Raw genomic sequence first — 25,149 nt, 5'->3', positions numbered from 1 at the left:
CCTACTCTCCACCAGTCAGAAGCATTCATGAAGATTTTGATTCAGAAGTATGGTGAGCGCTGCAGGGGGCTTCCATTTTTGCTGGTGTGACGACAGCAGAAACATTTGGCTTTAAGGCTTTTAGTGGTTGTGAAATTGAGTTCCTGGTCACCAGCTCAAATTCGTGTAGGGTGGGGATGCATGGGGAAGCTCTGTTCACTGCTCTCTGCTGCTGGCTCTGTGTCTTCCTGGGGAAAGACCTTGATTTCTCTGCATCTCTTCATCTGCAGGGCTCACCTGCAGAACTGTTGTGAAATTAAGTGAAGTGATTCAGGGTCTGGTATGCAGTAGGTGCTGAGTAAGTATTAGCTCCTGTCCTCCCTCAAACAATAGGTAAGATCCTGGAAACTGGGAACTTGCCTTAATGGCCTAGGAGCCTTCCCAGAGCTGGGACCCCAGGAGCTTTATTCGGAAGCCAACGCTGACACTAACCTTTGAGGAGCAGGAGCAGGTAGTCAGATCTATATGCCCGTTAAGCTTCCCTCCTCAGCCCAGCTCCTCTCTGGCTGTACCAAGGAGTGAACATTATTTCATGAGCTCAAGGTAGAGCCTGTTTGGGGTCAAATCAACAAAAAGATGCTTCAGTCTACTGGTTGAGCACAAGAATATGCCAAGTGCTGTGTTAAGCATCCAAGAAACAAATAAGTTGCCAACAACTAGCAACCTGATGGAAGGAGAAGAATGCATAGATGCCTGTCATACAAATTAGACTGAGAGATACTAAGACAGTACTAGTGTGAATAGAATGTTGTGGGCTTGAGCACCAGAAATTCTTCAGGAGGCGAGGGCTCTCTGAGCAGGGTCTCGAATGATGAGTTTGAGTCTAACAGGGGAGGAGGGATTCAGAGGCATCTTAGCCTGAGAGAAGAGCATCTGGAAAAGCCCAGAAGAATGAAAGTGCATAGCACTCTTGAGGGAACTCAAGTTGGTCCAGAATGATGGCAATACAAAGTGGGTAGAGGTGAGGAGTCAGAGACTCCTCCGGCCTCAGGCTAGAGATGGCCTCTGTAGAAGAGCTTTGAAGGCCATGAAGAGAGCACAAGAAAAAAATGAAGCAGACATGGTCTCTTTCCCAGCCCCGCCAGAGATGATCAATGGACTCCTCAAATGTGGATGACCAGAGAGGACATCTAAGGTCATCTGGTTCAATTCCCAGGTGAAGAAGCAAGCTTCTTCAATGAGGAGCTCCTGGAAAATGGCTGGCTGAACCAAAACCAGAACCCCTTATTCTTTTCTACCACAACAGGCAGTCTCAAGTGAAACAAGCGTGAAGCCACTTGGGCTTTCTAATACCTACAACGTACAGACTCAGCTGTGACACGTGCAACACTGGCCCAGTGGCAGGCCTGGCCTAGGGGGTGGGGAGTGGGCATGCTGGCTGTCTCACTCATCAATTGTCACGAGACCAGACATCACTTCCCCCCTCCTGCTTTCACCACAGAGGCTATTTCAGTCCAAGTTTCTGATCACCCTCGCCACCTGCCAAGACAAAGGTCACCACAGATGTCAACACTGGGTTTCACGGAGGGACAAAAGGAGCCCACAAGGGATTCTAGGAAACCTTCAGCCACACACAGGGGCTCCAACCTAGAGCTGTTGGCTACATTCAGACACTGTGGCCAGCCCCACCCTCTCTAGGGGTCAAAACTAGAATGGTGTGAGGTTCCACTGAGCAATTCTGGAGGCATAAACTGCCCCCTGCTTTCCCTTAACCTGCCATCAGACCCCCAACTTCACCTGCCCCCACCGCTTTCCTCAGGGAACCTGGCAACGTGAAAAACACAGACCTATAAACCCTGCCTCTTGATGCCCGACAATGAACCACGCAGCAAAACAGGAAGCATCTTCTTGTCATTATGTTCTCTATGCAGGCACGTCCCGACAAGAGGCAGGAAACCACCATCGGGCCGTGGCAACAGGTGTCAGGGTAACCTGAGGCTTCCCGCCAGTCCTCCTTCCCTTTTCTTCCTCCTGGAGAGCGGTCTCCTTTCTCTCTGCAGCCTGACAACTCCTCACCTCTCACCTGCTTCTCCTTTCCCTCTTCATGGCCTGAGGCCTGATAATAACCCTCAAAGGCCCTCAAACCTAGTAAGATTGTTGTCTCTCCCCCAATATCATTCCTGAGACCAGCCAACCAACACAAAATGTACACTGAAATTAAAAGAACTTCTCTTTTGGATTTTTCGGATTGCCAACTTCTAGGTCTGTTCAAAATAGAAATTCTCTCAAATTTGGGGGTGTCCCTGGCTGCCTGGGGCCCTAAATCTATCCTAAATCTGCCTATTGAGTTACCCTGCGCTGGTGGAGACCCGGACTCCCTGACTTCAAGTGGGGTTGGTTGTTCCCAAGTGAAACAAAACAAGGATCAAGGGAGGAGTATTAGAGGCATGGTCTTGGACTTTGCCCATTGAATTACAAACCCAGAGGGACCGGAAGCCAGAGGACACTCTGGGTTAAGCCAAGAAATTGGTACTTTAACCAGGGCTCCATCTGCACCAAAGCCTCCCTCCAGAGGACTCTGGGTCTGCTGCCTTCTCTTGGGTCTCTCCAGATCAGACCTTCTACCTAAGGTCTCTGTTCTTCTTTGCCCTGAACAAGACTTATCCTGTTCTTTCTTACGTTAACAGAGGGGCTGAGTTTATGGTAGGCTAAGTTTTTCTTTATCCCTAAGGTCACTGGGTTATCAGTGGATGGTTGGACTGAATGACTGTAAAAGTCTCTTCCGTGTCCTGCTCCCTGCTCCTTCTCAGAAACCTTTGCTCATGGGCTGGACTTCCCCATGAGAATGCAGTGCACACATTCTCAGAGAACAGGGCAGCGGGTGAAAAGCCTGGTCTGAGAACATCTTTCCTAGGAGTGGCCTTAGCCCTTTAGGTCACGCCTCACGTCAACTTGGCATGGTAGGAAAAGCCCCTTAGCTTGGAGTCAAAAATCAAGACACTTCTCTTTTAAGTCTCAGTTTCCTTAGTCAGAAAATTGAAACCTACCAAACTGAGCAACCCTGATTGTTAAATGCAATTAGACTGAAGAATGTGCTTGGAAATATGCAAGCCCCATACAAATGCGGAGACGTTGCCTTCCATTAACTGACATGTTCTTCAGTCATTAGTTGACCATGGCGTGTTGGGTCTTCAGATCCTTGCTCTTGACCCAATACCTGGCAGAGCAGATACTCAATAAATGGATACTGGGTAAATGATGGGCCAGTGAGTGAATGGACAGATGGACAAATGTTCATGAAGAGTAGTGGGGAACAGTCAACTATGGGACAAACATTACACACCATCTGTTCCACATGTCACAACAGCAGGGAGAGATTCGCTCCAAACACACAGCCAAAGCAAAATACATCTCATGTGTCAAACACAACCAGATCATTGTACAAGTAACAAAGGCCAGAAATCTGGCCCCCAGACGCACCTCCCCTGCAAGGAGGCCAGGTTAAACAGTGCGGCTTTCCCTGTTCCCCCAACTCCCAAACTGAGTGATTTGGGGAAAGTGAGCAAGCTGTTCAAGATCTGCCTGGCAAGACTTCTGGCCTTGGCCCTTGCCGCTGACCTCTCACCACCACCTTCCTCCCTTCTCCTGGGTCACCCCTGCTCCCCTCAGATAACACTTTTTCCATTAGCTTCCTGATTCCCTTCTTTGTGCTTCTGTGGCATGTTGGGCTTGCCCCTCCCCTCATTAGTTAGCTCTTACTACATTGTGCTTTAATTTTGTCTTCCATTATTTTTTAAACATTATGAAATACTGAATTCATAAAAGCATAAAGAATATTACACTGACATCTTTGTCCACCACAAGTCAAACCTTACCAACACAGTTTCAGTTCCTAAAAATCCCTCTCCATTGACACCCTCTTCCACCCCCATCTTGAATTTAGTATCTACCTTTCCATGACTATTTTTATTTTTTTAATTGGAGTATAATTGCTTGCAATAATATGTTAGTTTCTGCTGCACAGCAACGTGAACCAGCTGTATGTATCCATGCCTGTTTTTATACTTTTAATGCTTATGGGCAATTGCCTCTTTATTTTTCCATCTCCTCCACTGTTATGGAATGAATGTTTGCATCCCCCCAAATTCATACGTTAAAGCTCTAAGACCCAACGTGGCTGTATTTGGAGATGGGACCTCTAAGGAAGGAAGGTTACATAAAGTCATAAAAGTGAGTCTAACCCAACAGGATTAATGTCCTTAGATAAAAGGTGTCACAGTGGTTAAGAATCCATCTGCCAACACAGGGGACATGATCCCTGCTCTGGGAAGATCCCACCTGCCATGGAGCAACTAGGCCTGAGCACCACAACAACTGAACCTGTGTGCCTTAGAGCCTGTGCTCTGCAACAGGAGAAGCCCCTGCAATGAGAAGCCTGTACCCCACAATGCAGAGTAGCCCCCATTCGCCATAACTAAGGTAAGGCTGCACAAAGTAACGAAGATCCAGTGCAGTCAAAAATAAAATTAATAAAAAAAGGAAGAGACCCCCGAAAGCCTTCTCTGTATGTGTCTCTCTTGTGTGTCTCTGTGTCTCTTTGTTCCTTTCTCTGTCTCTCCCCTCCAAGCCGCCTTGCACACTCTAAGAAAAAGTCATGTAAGGACATAATGAGAAGGTACCCATCTGCAAGCAAGGAAGAGAGGATGCTCCTCCTGGACTTTGATCTGGGACTTCCAGGCTCACAATTAACTGTGAGAAAATTAATTTCCTGTGTTCAAGCTACACAGTTTGTGGTATTCTGTTGTGGCAGTCTAAGCTAATATACCCACCACATTCCACATGAGCTTGGCAAGGTCAGGGACCATGGGTGTTCATCTTCGTATCTGCAGAGTCCAGCACTGTGCCTGGCATGTAAGTGTTTATCAAATATTTGTTGAGTAAATGAATGAGTGAAGGCACTGCGGAAGAAATATGGATGTCCTAGGGCCTATTCCTGGGAGCAAGGTGTTCTCTGCTCTGCCATGATACAGGTCTTATTCAAGTTGCTGCTGAAACCAGAATCTGCAGTCAGCTCCTAACAATATAAATTTAAAAAGAAGGAAGGAACCCCCAAGAGAGAGCTGGAGGAAGTGGTGTCACCTTAGGGAAAGGTTGAAATCACATCATCAATCAATCAAATATTCACCAAGCATCTGTTTATTAGGTATTCAGTTCCAAACTGCCTCCATTTCTGTAAGACAATCAATCTTTGGAAAAAACGTAGACCAAGTGGTACAAAGATGCCCCAGATAAAAGTGAGCACAATGCATTTGCTTCTCTTATGGACAAGTCCTTGGTACAAAACCCAGTCCCCGAGCACTGGTAAGGGGTTTCACTCCCAGAGTCCCTTCTTTGACTTTAATGATTTTCCAGACAATAAAAAATAAAAATTAATAATTTTTCTTTAAAAAGATTACCCAGAGGGAAAGAAGCAGCAGTCTCAAGGGGCTGACTTCAAACCTTTTCCTAGGTATGCAACACATGGTCTTAACAAGTGGGCTGAGACAGAGGATAACAGCCAGGGCACCTGTGAGTGAATGATATTAGATACATGTTTTATTTACTTTATTGTTTATTTTTGGTTGTGCTGGTTCTTTGTTGCTGCGTGCCAGCTTTCTGTAGTTGCAGTGAGTAGAAGCTACTCTTTGCTGCCATGTACAGACTTTCATTGCAGTGGCTTCTCTTGTTGCAGAGCAGAGGCTGTAGGCACACAGGCTTCAGTAGTTGCAGCATGTGGGCTCGGTAGTTGTGGCTTGAGGGCTTTAGAGCACTGGCTCAGTAGTTAACGGCACATACGCTTAGTTGCTCCAAGGCATGCGGAATCTTCCCATACCAGAGATCGAACCCGTGTCCCCTACATTGGCAGGTGGATTCCTATCCACTGTACCACCATAGAAGCCCTAAAAATATATTTTTAAAATCATAGCATTGTTTGGCACACAAAGACCAGTCAAAAATGTACACAGCACAGTCTTTCTTCCAAAAAGCATACCGTCTCCGCTTGAATAGAAAACAGTTCCCATGCTGTTGTTATAAATGGCAGTTGAGTGTCCTTGAAGTTAAGTGCTATGAGTGTTCAGAGGAGGGAAGGAAGAGAAGGTGGGCCTGCCTGGACCTCGAAGCATGGGATGCAATTTGGAAAGCCGTAGGTTCCTCCTATATTGTCCCTCTCAGAAAGAGTGCATGGTCACTAACTGAATGCTAGCGTGTGGAGGGGAAGCTTGGAGTGTTGAGAAATACTAGGGAATCCCCATTGCCTTGCTCAGGGAACAGCTGAGAAACTGAAATGGAAGGCCTCCAGCCCAAAGTGTGCCATGTTCACACAGCCAGAGTCGGACAGGTTGGTAAGGACGGTGAGCAGAGGTATGGGGTGGGCACCACGGCTTAGCATCCAGCTGAGTCTGCTGAGATCAGAGTCAGGATGCTTCCCTTATCCCCTGAGAACACAGTGCATCTACCACAGAGCTCTTCAGTCCTGCCCTGTATCCTGTGGATGTGACCTGGGGTCTTCTCTGGGACCTATATGGGGCTGGAGAACCAAGAAAATCCCTGAGGACAATAAAGATTATCCTGAGAAGGGAGCCTGGAGATTATGTGGTCCAATCTCATTACTTTTCAGGTGGATATCCAAGAATCAGAGAGAGGAAATGACTGGTCTGAAGCCGCATAAAACATTCCACCAGAGGAAGACTGGAACACAGGTCTTCTGCCTGTAAGCTCAATTTTTCTTAGAAGCATCTGGCACATGGAAGCTTCCAGAATAGTTCCAAACTGAAGTTGCTCTGCCCTTTCTTGCCAACACCCTACCCAGATATAACCCACTAGAGTCTTTCCCACCTAGTGCAAGAGATTGTCTATATCTTTAAAAGTAAGCAGACTCCAAGTACCAGTGATGGGAGCAGCCAGAATCTTTAGAATGGAAGGAAAGTTCCAGTTCCATGAGGGCTTCTCAGGTCTCCATTTGGGGGGTTTGGAATAAAACAGACTGGTTAAGCAGTGGACAGGATGCCACAAGAAAGTTCTGCACTTCAGAGTCTCAGATGCCAAAGCTTGGGCATCTCCTAGGCAGTCCATATCCTCACTTCATACTTGAGAAAAACTGAGGCCCAGAGAGGGGAAGCAACCTACCCAAGATCATACAAAGAACTGGTGAAGAGCTTGGCTTAATGCACTGCATCCCAATTGAATGTTCTTCACATCTTTACGGCAAAGAAAAGCTATTCTATCTATTTATCCACCTGTCTTCCAGCCCTATTCAATCTTGGATTTTCTTCTCTCATTTTAGGTAAAGCATCATGTCATGCTTGGTCTCAGTCATAATTGTAGGCAACAGGGATACAATCTAGCCATAACTTTTTCTACACAGTAGTCCCCCCTTATCTGTGGGAGATATGTTTCAAGACCCCCAATGGATGCCTGAAACTATGGATATTACCAAACTCTATATATCATACTTACTATATTTTTTCTATACACACATATCTATAATAAAATTTAATTTGTAAATTAGGTATGGTAAGAGATCAACAAAAATAGCTAACATTAAAATAGAAAAAGTATACCAATATACTGTAGCAAAAGTTATGTGAATGTGATCTCTCTCTTTCTCTCTCAAAATGTCTTATTGCAGTGTGCTCACCCTCCTTCTTATAATGATGTGAGCTGATAAAATACCTACCTGATGAGATGAAGTGAGGTGAATGACATGGGCATTGTAACATAGCATTATACTACTGTTGAGGTATCATCAGAAGGAGTATGGTCTGCTTCAAGTGATCCTAGATCATCAAGCCATGATGATGTCAATGGTTGGGGATCCCAGGTGGGACAGAGAAGGACAGTGCAAGATTTCATCACATTACTCAAAACAGTATGCAATTTAAAAATTCTGAGTTGTTTTTTTCTAGAATTTTCCATTTGATATTTTAAGACTATGGTTGACCACAGATCATTGTAACCACAGAAAGAAAAACCATGGATAAGGAGGGATTACTGTGCCTTAAACTCCTTAGGCATAGGTATCATCTTCTATCAGTCAGAGCGGAAGCAAAAAAAAGAAGACCTGCTCTAGGTATTTCAGACAAAAGGAAGTTAACATAGGGAGTCAGTTAGACAGATGACAGAAGAGCTGATAAGTCAAACAGAGGATCTTGAAGTCACTCAGATATTAATAACAGCAGGAAGTTGCACCATCCCTCTGGTAGTGCTACCAGAGCCCAGAAAATAGGGCAGGAGTTGGAACTAAGGTGCAGGTTACTCATCAGGTGCTGGCACAACAGAGATAGGGGTTGGCTGATGGACTCTGGGATCAAAAACATGTGGCCATGGCTGGGGATGCCACTGGCTGTTGGAAGCAGAGAGAGAAAGGAAATATCCTAACAATGGAAAAATATGCAAATATTTACCCCTCAAAATATTGGAAAGGCTATACTAATATCAATCAAAATAGATTTTAAGACAAAAATTGTTTGCAGAGACAAAAGATATGTTATACTGATAAAAAGGGTCATCTATCCAGAGAACATAACCAGTAAACAGACACTCACCTAAACAACAGAAACCAAAAATACGTGAAACAAACATTGACAGAACTGGAGGGAGAAATATGAGAAATACACAATTCAACAATCATAGTCAGAGACTTCAATATGCTACTTTTAATAATGAGTACAACAATGAGGCAGTAGATCAATAAGGAAATAAAGGACATGAACAACAGTATGTATCAATTGGATCTATTAGATATCTATAGAACTCTTCACAACAACAGGATACACATTCTTCTCAGGTGCACATGGAACATAGATAGACCATATGTTAGGACATAAAACAAATCTCAATAAATTTAAAAGAATTGAGATCATATAAAGTATGTTCTCTGACCACAGTCAATAACAGAAGGAAATTTGAAGAATTCATAGATATGCAGAAATTAAACAATACACTCTTAGATAATCAACGGTTCAAAGAAGGATTCACAGGGAAAGAAACTGGAAAATACTTTGAGATGAATAAAAATGAAAACACACCATATAAAAAACTATGGGATGAAACCAACACAACATTGTTAAGCAATTATCCTCCAACTAAAAATTTTAAAACCTATGGGGTATAGCTAAAGATGTACTTAGTGAGAAACTTGCAACTTTAAAAGCCTATATTAGAAAAAAGAAGAAAGATCTCAAATAAAGAACCTAAGCTTTTACCTTAAGAAATCAGAACAAGAAGAACACACTAAACCTGATTCAAAAAGATGGAAGAAAGTAACAAAGGCTAGAAATATTTATTTAAATGAAATACAGAATAGGAAAAACAGAGAAAGTCAATAAAACCAGAAGCTGGTACATTGAAAAGATCAGCAAAATTGACAAACCTTCAACTAGACTTACCCAATACCAAACTACAAAAATATATTGCAAGAAAATGAAACTACCCCCTATAAATATAGATGCCAAAATCCTCAACAAAAATCCTCACCAAATCTAGAAACATACATAAGGAAAAAAAAAAAAGATTATACACCATGACCAAGTGAATTATCCCAGGAATTCACATTGGTTTGACATTTAAAAGTCTGTCTCTATAATACACCACATTTAATAGAATAAAGGACAAAAATTATCATATCAACGGACAGAGAAAAGGCATCTAACAAAATTCAACAAACTTGGAATAGAAGGGAATATGCATGATACACAAAAACTAACTCAAAAAGAATGTCAGAACTAAAACCATAAAACTTTCAGAAGGAAGCATAAGAATAAATCTTCATGGACTTGAATTAGGCACTGTTTTCTTAGATATGACACAAAAAGTATGCGAATAAAGAAAAATAATTTGCTCATAATTTTAAAGTTTTGTACATCAAAGGATACCATGAAGGCAGTGAAGATAATCCACAGGCTGGGGGGAAATATTTATAGGTCATGTATCTGATAAAGCTCTTGTTTCAAGACTACATAAAGAACTCCTATAACTCAACAGTTAAAAAGCAAATAATCCAGTTTTAAAATGGTCAAAGGATTTAAATAGACCTTTTTCCAAGTAAAATTGATAAGTGGTCAATGTTGTGTTGTTGTTGTTTAGTCACTAAGTCTCATCTGATTCTTTTGCAACCCCATCTATCTATGGGATTTCTCAGGCAAGAATACTGAAGTGGGTTCCCATTTCCTTCCCCAGGGGATCTTCCCAACCCAGGAATTGAGCCCATGTCTCCTGCACTGGCAGGCAGATTCTTTACCACTGAGGCACCGGGGAAGCCCACAAACGGTCAACAGGCACATGAAAAGGCACTCACCGTCATTAGTCGTTAGGATAACACAAAGCAAAACCACGTCACACCCACTAGGATGGCTAGAATCAAAAAAAAAAAAAAAAATAGAGAGAACAGGTCTTGTTGAGGATGTAGAACCTTCATACATTGCTGATGAGAATGAAAAATGGTGAGGCCACTTTGGGAAAAGCTTGACAGTTCCTTGAAATGTTAAACATGTAGTTGCAATATGACCCAACATTTTCACTCGTAGGCATGTTCTCTAGAGAAAAAGAAGCATATCTCCACACAAAAACGTGTATATGAATGTTCCTAGCACCATTATTCACTATGGCCACAAACTGGAAACAACCCAGATGTCCAACTCATCCTGGATAAACAAAATGGAGTATATATGCACACGATGGAATATTATTGTGACATAAAAAAGAATGAAGCATTGGTATCTATAACAACACGGGTGAACCCTGAAAACACTATGCTAAGTGAAAGAAGCCAGACACAAAGGCCACACAGAGAATAGTTCTATTTATGTGAAATGTCTAGTATAGGCAAATCCGTAAAAGACGGAAGTAGATTTGTTGTTACCAATGGCTGGGGGTGGGGATGGAGGGGATATGGAGAGTCATTTCTAATGAGTAAGGGTTGAGGAGGGGTGGTTTTTCAGGAGGAAGCTATTTTAAATGTTCTAAAATCGATTGTGGTGATGATTGCACAACTCTGAATATACCAAAAAAAATTTTTTTTGACTGGTACTCTTTAAAAGGGTGAATTTATTTGTGAATTATATCTCAATAAAATTTTACTTGAAAGGAAAGAAAGAGAAGATTAGAGGAAAGAGAAAAGAAAATGAAAGAAAAGGAAAAAGAGGAAAAAAAGACAACCTGGTCCAATGGCTGACTCGTGTTGATGTACGGCAGAAACCAACAGAATATTGTAAAGTGATTATCCTCCAATTAAAAATAAATAAATTTCAAGAAAAGAGAGAGATCCTGGCACATCCCTCCTCTTCTGCTTTCCAACATCAGTCAGTGCCTCCCATTGGCCAAACCTACCCAAAAGCCAGAGGGCAAAGCAGTTTGGGAAATGTAGTCCCCTGTGACACTGAGGAGGGCAAGGGAAGGATGGGGATGGATTCACTTATCTCCAGCTCCCTGGCATGTGATACCCAGGCTGCAAACACTTGTCACATCAATAAATAGTTTCATTCCCCTGCCTCGGGCGGAGCCCTGAGTCTGCAAGGGGGGGCTTTCTGAATGCAAATTACCTAATGATTCATGATCCTATGACCGGTGAGTGGGCCGTCCTTCTCTTTCACCTTCTTATACCCCACACACCCTTTGGTCCCAGGAAGCCACCTGAGTCCAGACCCTGAGTGAGGCCGGACCAGGGGGAGGAGCTGGGGTGGGAGGGGCAGGGGAGAGGGTGGCTCCTCTCAGAGCTTAAAAGGGGCTCGAACCACATCCTCCCCAGACAGAGCCCCGGCACAACCTTCCTGTGTGGTTTCAGCCGCCGAGAGAGTCATGGACCTGGGTGAGTGAGCCTCCCCCAAAGTGAGAGAGCAGTTACGGGGGTCACTTGGATGCCCAGAATGACTTTGTGGAATGGGGGTGGAAGGCATGGGGGAGCCTCCCAGAGGAACCAGGTGGCTTTGGTGGGAATCCGTGGCTCCTCCTAGAGAACGTGCCCCCCTGTTCCTCCAGGCACTTCTTTCGGACCAGGGGAAGGGGGTGACCACTGTTACCAAGAATAGTAGGTTCTGCAGAAGGTGCCAGGGCTGGGGTGGTAGAGGTCTAGACAGCACCTGCTCTAGTTAGCCAGGGGGTGATGGGGAAGGCTCTCGGGGGCCCTGTTTCATCAGAGAACTCTTGGAGGGTTCAGGACCCTCCATTTGCCCTCCTATTCCCACCTCTCTCCCAGGCTAAATAGGGCTAAGCTTGTCTGCTCTCTTAGGGTTATGACGAGAGGCAGATTCAAGGTGAGTGCATTATGTAAATGACACTATACAAGCAACACAAGCTGTGCTTTTTTTTCTCTCTGCTGCACATCCCACGGGAAAGCTGTTGCCTCTTGCCGGTCAAAGGTTGAATGGGCAACAGGAAATGAGACCACGAGGGGCCTTCAGCTGGGAGAAGTCACAGCCAGGGCCTCCAACTCAGCCCCCAGTCTCACTGACTTTTTCTACCCAGGGAGATGGCTCTTCCCTTTCCAAAATCCATCCTCTGGTCTAACCTTGGTCTTTACTAGAGGGAGTCCAAGGGAAGCCCCAAGCAGCTTCTTGAGGGGTTCACCCAGCTCCATACACCCCATTTACAAATCTCAGCTTAAGTCAGACTGAGCTGAGGCTACAAAGGCCAGGTTCCTGGACGGCTTGTTCTCACCAGCAAACAAACACCACAGCAGCCTCAAAGCCACAAGGGGTTGGCTTTAAAAAGTGAAGGTTCCCTGTTCATCCTCTGCTGTCCTCACACCCCTCCCCATCACACCACAGCCTCTTGCCTTCATGTTGGCTTTTCCCGCCCACTCGGAACCCAGGGTCTACTCAGCAAACAGCTGTCAAAGGGCTAAAGTGGCTGTTGCACCCCCCGCCCCCCGACCCAGAACTCCTGGAAGGCAGGCTTTGATTCTTGCATCTCTGATTCCCAGGGACTTTGGAGGTGTGAGCAGAAAAAGGTTTGTGGAATGAATGAATGGCATCAAGAACTCTGACTTTAGTTTTTAAAAATCTCTTCCAACTTCCCCTCCTCCCAGCAGCCTGCCCACTAATCCCACTTCCCAGACATCCACCACCACTAACCATGGTACCAGAATGCAGACATCGTTCCCTGGAGACCCCGATCCTGCTCCTCTGCTTGACCTCTGTGAAAGAAACCAAACAGGTCCCCGTGGTGCACTGGTAAAGGCTAGAGAACCGGCTCCCTGGTGTGTAGTGCTTGCCAGTTTCCACAGTGTAAATTCTCCCATCATAGCTGATTGAAAGCTGTCAGCCGATTTCAAGCCATGAAATGACTGAGCACAGAGTCAGAGAGAGATGAGCCCGTGAGGGCAGCCACAGCACAGCACGGAGGGTCCTCCTCCCAAGGACTAGGTTTGGGGTGCTAGATTCACAGGCATTAATGGGGGAGGGAGTTCCCTTTAATGCAGGACATGTCTCCAGGATAAAACGATTCTCTCACTGCTTCACTCAATTCGAGAGAGCTCCAACGGCTGACTGAGCCCCCAATACTGGTAGGAGGGGACATCTCTGAGACACTTTGCTCAGATCAGGCTCCAGGGCTCTGGGCCGTTTGTAGGACGGATAAGCCACAAAGGATCTGTTTCTTTCTCTTTGTCAGCCCTGCAGGGCGCCTGAGGTGGGTGAGGGGTAGAGTTTCTGTTACACATAATGAGAAACGCCAGAACCAGGGCTGAGCTGGCCTTTTTCACGATTTGAATGGGCAGCCCCGAGACGTCTTCCCCGTCCATCTTCAAGAAATGGGGCCTAAGACTTCAGTTAGAATTTTCCAAAGCAGAGAAGAAAAAAAATGAGCCATGGGATACTCATTTCCCACAGCTCAGCCAGAGATAGTGGCAGAGGGAGATGTTGAAGGAATTTAGGGCCAATCCGTCTGGCCTTTGGGGAGCCTGACTGGGGAAGAGGGGAACCCTGCAGCCTGGGGGAGCTGTTGGGAAATCTCTCTTCTTTGCTTGGTACTTTCAGTCAACTGCTATTGATGGAAGAATTCAGGCAGGACCAGTCTGGTGGGGGGGAGAGACACACGTGTCAATGAGCCATTGCAAGAGGGGGAGAGAGAGTGCTGATGGGATAAAAGGAGGGCAGTTGTGAAACCTAAAGAAACGAACAGTGACTATGAGTCAGGGGGCATTTAAGCTGGGTTTTGAAGGATGTGTAAGAGTTTTCAAAGCAGACAAGGAGGAGCAAGGGGCCTAGGAGGTAGCAGGACTAGCGATCTCAATGGCTCAACTGTCAGTAATGTAACTGAGGGAATGGACATAAGATATAGTAAGTGGAGGACAGTGGAGTGATTCAGAGGTTAGCCCCACCTAAAGGCATCGAAATCCAATTTTTTGAAAACTCCATGTAACAAAGCAGAATATCCTGTGGACTCACCCTGCAGGCTCCCAGCTGGTCAGCTCTAATAAAAACTAATAGGGACAAGAAAGAGGCAAGTTGAGGAGAGTGTATAGAACCTGGCTATACTGAGAAGGAAGGGAAGTAGGAGGGACAGGCAGGGTCAATCTTTAAGAGTCTGTGTGGCATTGCTGAAAAAGTTTGGGCTTTTTTACTGAAAGCAATGAGAAGCCAGTGAAGATTTTTCTGTTCCAGTTAGGTGAGTTAAATATTGTGACCTGTGTTTCAGAGGAGCTCTGTGGTGGCAAAGCCTTATGTCAGGGTAGAAGTGCGGCCAGCTCTGGGATGTTACAGGGATAGAGGCAACAGAACCAGTGACCAATAGGTGGAGGAGAATGCGGATTCACTTGATGCTCCAAAGAGGCCCCAATACACAGCAGACTCAATGGAAACGAAGTAGCAGGAGTTCCATCCAAAAATCTCAGACCCATCTCCTTGCAGCTGTGTGACCCAGACAAGTGGATTAACCTCTCTGAGCTTCTATTTTCTGAAATATAGAGTGAGGCTCACAAGGGTAACTCACAGGATATTAGGAGGGAACGGAACATAAAGTCTGGGAGGCAGCACGGAAGAGGAATTGGGAGTGTGGTTTCTGAAACTAAATGGATTCAAAGCCCAGCTACACTACCAGTCGGCTGTATGACTTTGGGAAAGTCACTGATCTCTAGTTTCTCTCACCGGGAGCTAAGGTTGGAGTTCTAGGGAATTTCCTTTTCGTTGTAATCATTACTAGAAACTCAAGAACTCAGAAAATACCCAATGCATCACTCAACCACTCCTCAGCCCCTGAGATTCCCAAGTTCTCTGGCCCCACGCCGGTGGCTGCCCAAGGCCAGTTGCTTTATGACTTTGTAACAGACAAAAATCATTTGAGTCAAGGCCGTTGACCAGGCCCCCTGTGCTTCACACCAGAGTTTCCCCAAGTTCCTGTTTGGTCACCTTTCTTGAAAAACAGCCTATGCTGGTCCTAGAAGATCCCTGCTCAACCATCTTCTCCAACACACCTGGAAGGAGACCTCACCTACACACATCCTCCAGCCCCGTTCCTGAGCCCTCCCCCAGCCAGTGGCAAAAGGACTGAGACAGGGCCCAGGAAAGGAGCTTGATGGAGTGAAATAGGAACACAACTCTTGCTCCTCGTGTTTCACCCGTTGTGACATCAAAACCTTGAGGTTTCTCAGTTCTCACTGACAGTCAGAGCAGGCTTTCTCTAGAGTAACCGAAAGACTGGTACGTGTTTAAAGAAACCTCGAGCGCTTCACATCAAGATGAGTCAGTGGAGGTTGGGCAGCTCGTTGGACCGCGAAGAGAGTGTGCTTAAGGGTAGAGATGTGGACTCGAGTTCAAGGGCTCTCAGGATAATTCAGCAAGGAAGGGGGATGAGAGAGAGGAGCGGTGATCTTGCACAAAAATCCATTCCCACCCAGGACTGCAAATACTCAGGGGCAAGTCAGGGATGACAGCTCCTGCCCCCGGAAACAGAAGATGAAGCTAGGAAAGCAGGTCCAAGTAGACAGTGGAGGGCTGGCCAACCACGCTCAGCATCAGGCTGTCATCCTTAGGACTGGTAGAGAGGTCCTAAGGATTTAGCAGGAGGGCATGGTGGGGATTGGCATCAGAGCTATGATTGAGGAAGATGTGCCTAGCAGTAATGTGCAGTATAACAGGAGAAATGCTTGTTTATTTATGTGACTCCATGCCCTTCCTCCTCCCTCCAAGACACGCCAACCCCAGAATTCCTGTCTTAGGCAAACTCCCTGGATAACAGCAACTTGGAGGTCATGTCATGAAATTTCCAGCAGGTGGTGCTGTGGCCAAGCTTACGGATTCACTGGCCCTGTGCCGCTGCATCTTGGGAAGCAGAATTCCTTGCTTGCTTGAAGGGAGCCCTGGGCCTCCAGAAGGTGCTAGAAGCGGGGTCCCAAGCATTGATCTATTGACCCTCCTGAGACTAGAGATGCGATGGGTCAGCAAGTCCTGCCTTGGATTCATTCCTGGCATCATAGTTACTGTCTCCCATGGGCTGGTCCAATTATAGGAAGGGGTTTTACAAAGATGAAGAGGGCATAGCTCTCGGACTTTAAGTGAGATAAGACTTCTGTATAAATCACCCTGTCGACTTGCTTGGTCTCCCCTGCTTGACCCCCTGGAAGAAATAAACTCCAAGTCCAGCTCTCAACTCAGCCACCAAGCAGGACTGAGCCGCCAGGGCTCACATCAGGCCTTGTGACAACCTGGATTCTCAACCTGCCGTTCAGAACTAAGGAGGGCCTCTTGGCTTCCAGAAAGTACCCAGGCTCTGACTCACTCCTTCCCACCATTTTTCTCTTTCACCTGCCTCTTTTCTCTTCCACCAAGGCCCTAGATTAGAAGCAAGTTAAAGAAGAGAAAACATATCCACGCAAGTCAAGTGACCTGGGGGAATGGCCTCACTCCTGTCACAGAGCCACACGCAAGGTCCCCACAGGGCAGCTTGGGAGAAGGGCAAATAAGTCTTTCATTCATTCAGCAGCACACAGTCTCTGGGCACCTCCTCATTTATGGGCCTGAACTGGGTAAAAGGGACGATGTCCCTGGCCCAAAGGCAGACTGGGGGCATGGTCCAGGTGAACCACCAGGGAATGTGGATGGATGACAGCGGGTGAGGGCTGTTTCAGGGAGCCCCATGGGCCCTGAAGAACTTTCCTATTTGCCATTAAGAGGCAGTAAGGAACACTCCATGCAGCCCTGCGAAATCAGTCTACTTCCTCAGCCAGCCTCCATCAGGAGACAGTCAGGGCTTCAGAGGTGGCTGCCCACCCACTGGGTGCAGGAAAAATGCCCCCCATTGGCTCCTGGCACCAGAGCAGAGCAGGACACCCACACACTACCTCCACCACCTCAGGGTCTTGCTTCCTGCATAGCATGGAATAGGAGGGGATCATCCAGACACGGAGTCAAGGTCAGCTGTAGCTCAACCTTGAGGGATAATTTGGGCCAGGGTGGACTTTTCAATTCCAGAAGAGACCCTGAAAAGCCAAGGCTGGGGGGGGGGGGGGGGGGGGGCGCCTGCCTTGCCTTCTGATCCCCCTCCTTTGCAGGACCCCTTCTGGAGCTGAGGAGGAATAAGAGGTGAGGGCAGTGAGATTGGGCAGCTGGCCAGGTGCTCCAAGGCACAATCTGGTTCTCAGATTCTCAAACACAGTGTCCAGAACTTGTGATGAAAGTTCCCCACGTTCTCCCTGGCTCTGTGGGGTTTTTTTCATAACAAAGAGCCAGCATGGCTGAGCAATAATTTTCTCACCTTGTCTCCTTCAGGGAAGCCAATGAAGAACGTGTTGGTGGTGGCCCTCCTCGTCATTTTCCAGGTGAGGTGTCCAGCCTGCCAAGGAAAGCTCTCTTTCCTTTCCCAAATGCCCCTCAGCAAGCCTAGCCCTTCCCAAACCCAGGACCTGGGGTTCTGGTGGAGTCACTGGGCATTTACTGGAAAGAAATAGACCCAGGCACAAATTTGGTCTTCTTTAAGCTGATGATCACCCTCTCCATCTGCTGAGTGACCCTAGAAAGCCACAGGTATTCTCTGAATTCCTTTATCCATTTCAATTAAAACTTTTGGAAAAGCAGGTTACCCTGCATTCCCCACTTCACTTCCAATATCCCCACCCAGGAGAAGCGAAGACTGTGAGGTTACTGGATCTGGAACATATGTGCCCACACCCATGCGTGTAAATCTTCATATGTGAGATGAGAAAAGAACCCGTTGGCTTCACATGTGACATTAGGAAAGAACCTGCGGACAGCTTTACTATCCCATCGCCCCAAAGATATCTTCCCCCCAAGACCTCCAGCTAAACACTCCCTTCGAAGACCCAGTTCCCTTTTCTGAAATAGACTGATCTGAGCCACACTGGGGGAAGGGGAGGGGAGGATGGGGACCCTGGAGGGACGGAGGGTGGATGGAACCCATCCTTCAGGGGGGCCCAGAACTCTGGAGGAGCAAAGGTCACCAGCTTACAGGTCTCAACTTCTCAATCCCAGATGTGGAGACAGAAAAATCCACACCCACCAAGTGCCAGAGTTAGAAATCCACTCTTCCCCCGACTTTGCTGGGATTGGGAGCTCTGCTGGAGCCAGAGGAGGCGGCTGAGGCCAGAGCTGGAGAGGCAGTGCTTCAGAATTTGGCTCCTCCCCAGGTCTGGAGGCCAGAGAGGCAGTTTTCCAGGAGCTCTGGCCAGAGGCAGGCCCCAAGCTGGGCACTGTTCCCAAAGCCCCATCCCAGAGGCCTCCTGGAGCTTGGGTTGTAGCCTACAGCCTGGCCCCCTTCCCCATCAGCACTCCCTCCCCACCGTCTCCCCTCTTCCCAGGACTCCAAAGGGCTAGAGTGCTAACAGTGGAGGCTGGAGGGTTGGGGAGGGGATGAGGGACAGCTGGGCTCATCCTCCTCTTTACCTGGGGAGATGGGGGTGGCTTAGATGGGGCAGGATGTGGTGGGGCTGTGGGCTGCAGAGACAGCAAGCCTGGTGGCCCCTGGTGAGGGGTGGGGCAGGTACAAAGAAGAGAAAGAGGAGGCAGAAGGGGGCAGTGGGAAGCACATGTCATAGAGGCTGGGTGTATTGCCCGCTGAAGCCCAGAACCCCCTTACGTCCAGATCTGAGGTCTCGGGTGTTACCCTGGGCAGCCAAGGACAGCCAGCCTCTCACAGGCCTCCCAGACTGCAATCGTACCTGGAAAAGAGAAAAGGGTTGCCACTGACATCTCTTCTCAAGATAGCAATGCCCCCCAAAAGGCTCCAGGATATGAGTTGGTCCTCACCCTGTCCCCACACAGAACAGTGATGAATCCAGAATTTGGAAGTGAGAAAGAGACAGGACACAGGCAAATCCGGAGACTGGGTTCCCGTTCTGGCTGAGTAACCTTGAACCAGTCACATTGTTTCTCCAAGAGCCTCCTTTCATCACCTCTACGGTCCCTCCAGTTGCCCAATTGTGAAAATCCATCATACAAGGCTGCCCAGGGCCCCATTCCCAGAGGACGGACCAGGAGCTGAGGCAGTTTCCAGCCCAGCTCCCCGCCCTGCACCGCTCAGCCACCCCATGTGTCTCCTTCATTGATCAAATCACAGCCGTCTGCCTGAACCTTCACCCTGCCCTGCAGATAGGCTAAAAAAAAAAAAAAAAAAAAAGCCCTGACATGTGAGCCCTACTGATTGGAATTTGTCAGAAGAGACAGCAAGGAAGAGAGGAGTAAGGTGTGGGGAGAGGGTGGGAAGATGGAGGGAAGGCAGAGACATGGCTGTGCTTCCTTCCTGTGCTCAAGAGGACTCACAGCTGAGGCTGTGGCCCTGCCATCCACTTGGGCCCGCATTGCCTGGGCTCCTGCTGCCTGCCGATCTCTGTGCTTTGGGCCCCAGGGATCCATAAGCCTTCCAGTCACTCACCACCCATGATGACAGCATCTTGCCCCAACCCAGGGCTTTGTGGGCTCTTAACAGGTTTTACCTTCCTCTCTTCTCACTCCACTTCCCTGGTGGCTCAGGGGTAAAGAAGCCACTTGCAATGCTGGAGACACAGGTTCGATCCCTGAGTTGGGAAGAGCCCCTGGAGAAGGAAATGGCAACCCACTCCAGCATTCTTGCCTGGGAAATCCCATGGACAGAGGAGCCTGGTGGGCTACATTCCATGGGGTCGCAAAGAGTCAGACCCAACTGAGCGACTATAACCACCACCACCTTCTCACTCTGGGCCCTCCTCAACTTTAGCCCAAGTGGATTTTCCCTCAAAAGCTGGGCTATTTTTGTAGGCCCCCTCCCTTGGAAAGTTCTTTCTACCAGATTCCAAAGGAGGCTCAAAAAGAAAGACCCTACCATCCCATTCTCCTGGAGTTACCAGCAGGCAAAATCAAAGCTCCACAAAGACAAAAGGATGCCAGAATCCAAGTTAGGATCCTCACAACAACCATGTGAAGGAGATAGTATTCATCTCCATTTCACAGATGAGAAAACTGAGGCTTGGAGAGATGAAGTATATTTAACCAGCCCAAGGCTCTTTTGACCCCCAAGCCTAGACCATTTCTAGTCTTCCATTAACACCTGTAAGATCAAGTCTCTCAGAAGACTTGCTACTTACTGGAAATGCAGAATCCCAGGCTTCACCCCATCCTGCTACATCCTATGAACAAAATCCCCAAGTTCAAGTTCATGTTAAACTTCGAGAAGCCAACAATTTCAAACTGGAGAATCACCTGGAAAGTTTAGAAAAACAGGTTCCTGGGCCCCAGCTCCTGACATTTGGGTTCAGTGGGTCTCAGATGGGGTCTGAGAATTTGCAGATGATGCTGATCACAGTTGGAAACCACTGCTCCAGACGGTCCCAGGGCAGTGAGATTCTGACCCACCCAGCTAAGCTGGAGCATGTTCCTTCCCCACAGGTGTGCCTCTGCCAGGATGAGGTCACGGACGATTACATCGGAGACAACACCACGGTGGACTACACGCTGTACGAGTCCGTGTGCTTCAAGAAGGACGTGCGGAACTTCAAAGCCTGGTTCCTGCCGATCATGTACTCCATCATCTGCTTCGTGGGCCTGCTGGGCAACGGGCTGGTCATGCTGACCTACATCTATTTCAAGAGGCTCAAGACCATGACCGACACGTACCTGCTCAACCTGGCCCTGGCGGACATTCTCTTCCTTCTCACCCTCCCCTTCTGGGCCTACAGCGCGGCCAAGTCCTGGGTCTTTGGGGTCCACGTTTGCAAGCTCATCTTTGGCATCTACAAGGTAAGCTTCTTCAGCGGCATGCTCCTGCTGCTATGCATCAGCATCGACCGCTACGTCGCCATCGTCCAGGCCGTCTCGGCCCACCGCCACCGTGCCCGCGTCCTCCTCATCAGCAAGCTCTCCTGCCTGGGCATCTGGATCCTGGCCATGGTGCTCTCCACCCCAGAGCTGATGTACAGCGGGATCCAGAAGAGCAGCAGCGAGCAGGCACTGCGGTGCTCCCTTGTCCCCGAGCACGTGGAGGCCTTGATCACCATCCAGGTGGCCCAGATGGTGGTAGGCTTCCTGATCCCCCTGATGGCCATGAGCTTCTGCTACCTCGTCATCATCCGCACCCTGCTCCAGGCACGCAACTTCGAGCGCAACAAGGCCATCAAGGTGATCATCGCCGTGGTCGTGGTCTTTGTAGCCTTCCAACTGCCCTACAATGGGGTGGTTCTGGCCCAGACGGTGGCCAACTTCAACATCACCAGTGGCACCAGCTGCGAGCTCAGCAAGCAACTCAACATCGCCTACGATGTCACCTACAGCCTGGCCTGCGTCCGCTGCTGTGTCAACCCTTTCTTGTACGCCTTCATCGGCGTCAAGTTCCGCAGCGACCTCTTCAAGCTCTTCAAGGACCTGGGCTGCCTCAGCCAGGAGCGGCTGCGGCAGTGGTCTTCCTGCCGGCACACCCGGCGGTCCTCCATGAGTGTGGAGGCTGAGACCACCACCACCTTCTCCCCATAGGAGGCGCCTCCACCAGGACTAGAGGGACCTCTCCCAGGGCCCCTCGGATTAGGGACATGGAGAAGAAAATACAACAGCTGCTGAGGGAAAGGTTGGTCTGGCCATTGAGGTTTATCTTGTAAAAACCTGAGCCGCAGAAGACAGAAGAACACCAACCCTCGCTAGCTACCTCAACCAAGGTTGCAAAGAGACGTGGTTGATAAGCTACCCCAGATCCTGCAACACTCCAAAACCAAGACCATTATCCTCTAAACCCCAAACCAGAGGTGAAAGTCAAGAAAGAGCTCACACCTCGCGGAGTGAAGGGGAGCGGGTGTTGGTGAAATCTAGGTGGTAGAAGGGGCCTGGCGAACATTCCAGATCAATGTTCTTCTCAAAAGAAGTCCTCCCCAAGACTCAAGGCGAGGTCTTCCAGAAAGCCAGGCTTTGTCCCCAAGACCAGAGATCATGGGGAGACTCCTCGCCTGAGCAGGGGAACAGGGATGCCAGTGGGTCAAACTAACTCTCTGAATCCCCGCCTCCATCTCTCTTTTTCCTCTGTCATCCAAGCCAGCAAGAATCGGCAGCCTCCAAGCCTCCTAAAAGCATGCTGACCCCTCGCCTGCCACCTCTCCTCAGGCTCTCCACGCTGAAGGGGTGTGGTGCTTCCCACAGGCCAGGCCCCGCCAAAGCCATGTTCCCAGCCAGGATTCTGGGGCAGAGATGAAGTATGGCCGGCCCATCTCAGGCCTCAGCTCGGCTCCGAAGGGAGGAGCAGGCAAGGAGAAAGGTTAGGGGCCGGGGATGGGTGACTGCCGCCAGCCAATGAGCTGCCGCTTTGTTCTTTGCCACGGGGACAAAACATCTCTCATCCTGTTCTGCTTTCAGTTCATTAAGAGAGCATATTTTACTCATACACAAATAAAAGTTTTCCCTGGAGGAAACAACAACTTTAAAAGAAAGGGAAAAAAGTTTTTTGTTTTTTTTTTTCAGTAAATGGCAAATGAGTGTGTTCTTATTTTTGCAAACCCCATGCCCCACCTGACCACCCCCACAGCCCTTTTCTCCCCCAGGCTTCATTGCTCAGAGATGCTCAGAGCCACAATGTCGGCTTGAGCTATGCTCTGAGCCCTTCCAATGACACAGGCCCTGAGTGGCTGAATGAGGTAGGAGGGGCAGAAGGACAGGGTGTCCAGCTTGCAAACACCTTTCCAGAGCTCATGGGACCCAAGCCGGTGCAGTCAGCAGTGATCTAGAGACACAGTCTGAGCCGAGCTCTGAAAAGAACCAAGTTGTCCCTGTAACGTCTATGGCTGGGAACCCTCCCTGACCCTTACCAGCACTTTCACACTGTCCTGTTCATCTATCCCAGCTCAGTCTGGAACTGGAGCCCCTGTCCCTTGCTCAGTCTCCCCAGGCTCCCAAAATGGTGTTTAGAGAGAGGACCATCCCCTGACACGCATCTGCCATGGCATCCTGGATTCAGGGAGCTTGAGACAGGACCCACGTGATATATCCTGTACTGGATGCTTGGGAGTCAGGTCTGCCCTAGACCCTCGCTGGCCACTATTGCAATGATGGCCTTCCACTGTGTGGACACCCATTGTGGAGGGGAAGGAATAGCCACTGTCCCCATCACAGGCCCAGGATCCATGTCACTGGGTGTTCTGATGCCTGCCCAGTCCCCGGCTTCTCCAAGCCAGAGAGGTTAGTCCAGCCTGTGACATATGAGGAGGTGTCTGAAGGACCTGGCACCGTAATAGCTCAGGGTCTGGAGGTAGAAGGAAGCTGAGACCCTCAAGAAAAGGTGATTCCATCAATTTTGCAAAGCAAAAGAGCTTCACTGGAAACAGAGCCTGCCTGGAAATGAAACCCGTTCTCTCATCTCATAAGCACATTGCAGTACCCTCCTCCATGGGCTGCACTGGGCTCAAGCCAGGACCGGCGCCCTGAGAAGGATGAGGCTGGCACGTGGAGCCGTGGCACCAGCAGCCACATTAATATTAATCAGTGCAGCTGCCATGGTGGGAGGGGTCACCCCAGCACAACTGTGGGCCCTGAGGGGAGCATGCCGGGACGTAAGGGTGGGAACGCTGGTGTGCACATCCTAGTGAGCTTACACATGGGAAAATATCCTCCCTCCCTGAAGGGGAAGAATGCAACAGAGCCGTCATGAGCAGGAAGCCGGGCCAACCGCACAAACACGCCACCTCGGCTTCAAATACGTTTTTCTAAAATATCTCCAAGTATTTGCAAAACCCCCAGCAATGTCCATTCCCCACAGTGCTGTGTCTCAGAAGCACTGACCTCGGCTCACTGCTAGCCTGGTTGCTGCTCGCTTGCACAACGTGCTCACATGCCTACCCTGAGGTGGGGTGGGGGCCTAGGACCAAGGAAGGGACTCAATGGGAATACCCAGGGCCTCTCTCTTTCTTTCTCTCATCTGCCTCATGTTCACAGCCCCCACGACCCCTCCGAAACTCCCCTTATTTCCATCACCAGTGCCTTGCCCCCTCTTCCTTCTCAGTTACAACCCCAGGCTATAAATCTGAATTTTTAGCCCGAAGCTGAGCATCTCTTGAACCATGGCCTCATGGAGCTGCAAGGAACCTCAAAGATCAGTGGGCCCAACCTCTAATCATTCTCTAGTTGGGAAAATTGAGGTTCGAGGGAGGAACTGATTTGCCTAAAGAGACACTGCAACATGGGGTAGTAGGTAAACTAGCTTTGGGGACTTGAGGATCTGGCAGGACTGCAGGAGGTGGGTGAGGGAGAGTGGAGACTCTGGAGCCCGGCCAACTTGGACTCTCATCTCTGCTGCTTCCCAGCTGTGTGACCTTCAGCTGTTGCTCAACTGCTCTGAGTCTCAGATTTCTCAACAGCAAATTGGAGAGGATTTGGCAAACATGTAACACAATGCCTGGAATGCCTGGAGCTCGGAATCTGCAGCCAGACTTCCTGATTTGAATCTCAGCTGCACTACGTGGGCTGGTTCCTTAGTCTCTCTGTGCCTCGGTCTTCTAATCTGTGTAATGGGGATGGGGCTTCCCAGGTGGCGCTAGTGGTTAAGAACCCACCTGCCAATGCTGGAGACGTAAGAGACGCAAGTTCGATCCCTGCGTCGGGAAGATCCTCTAGAGGAGGGCACAGCAACCCACTCTAGTATCCTTGCCTGAAGAATCCCATGGACAGAGAAGCCTGGCAGGCTACAGTCCATAGGGCCGCACAGAGTCGGACACAACTGACGTGCCTTAGCATGCAC

General features: G+C 48.5%; 1 protein-coding gene and 1 long non-coding RNA gene across 4 annotated transcripts in view; one reads left to right on the top strand and one right to left on the bottom strand.

Annotated features, from left to right (window-relative positions):
- Positions 1-19,651, bottom strand: part of LOC122695013 — a 31,929-nt gene extending 12,278 nt beyond the window's left edge. For 2 of the 3 annotated variants that reach the window (XR_006341296.1, XR_006341297.1), the window contains exon 1: positions 17,707-19,651. This is a non-coding gene — a long non-coding RNA (uncharacterized LOC122695013). Of the gene's footprint in view, positions 1-10,315; positions 10,372-17,706 lie in introns of all 3 variants that reach the window. The other variant, XR_006341295.1, reaches the window with a different exon arrangement.
- CCR7 (C-C motif chemokine receptor 7) lies at positions 11,694-22,864 on the top strand. The gene is made up of 3 exons (XM_043904487.1): positions 11,694-11,824; positions 17,721-17,770; positions 20,829-22,864. Exons 1-3 carry the CDS (start codon positions 11,815-11,817, stop codon positions 21,906-21,908), a joined length of 1,140 nt encoding a protein of 379 aa, XP_043760422.1. The 5' UTR covers positions 11,694-11,814; the 3' UTR covers positions 21,909-22,864.
- The last annotated feature ends 2,285 nt before the right edge of the window (positions 22,865-25,149 follow it).

The sequence above is a fragment of the Cervus elaphus genome, chromosome 5 (assembly GCF_910594005.1).
Source record: "Cervus elaphus chromosome 5, mCerEla1.1, whole genome shotgun sequence".
Taxonomy (NCBI): domain Eukaryota; kingdom Metazoa; phylum Chordata; class Mammalia; order Artiodactyla; family Cervidae; genus Cervus; species Cervus elaphus.
Note: the sequence above shows the minus strand (reverse complement) of the source record. Positions and strands in the feature narration are given on the sequence as shown.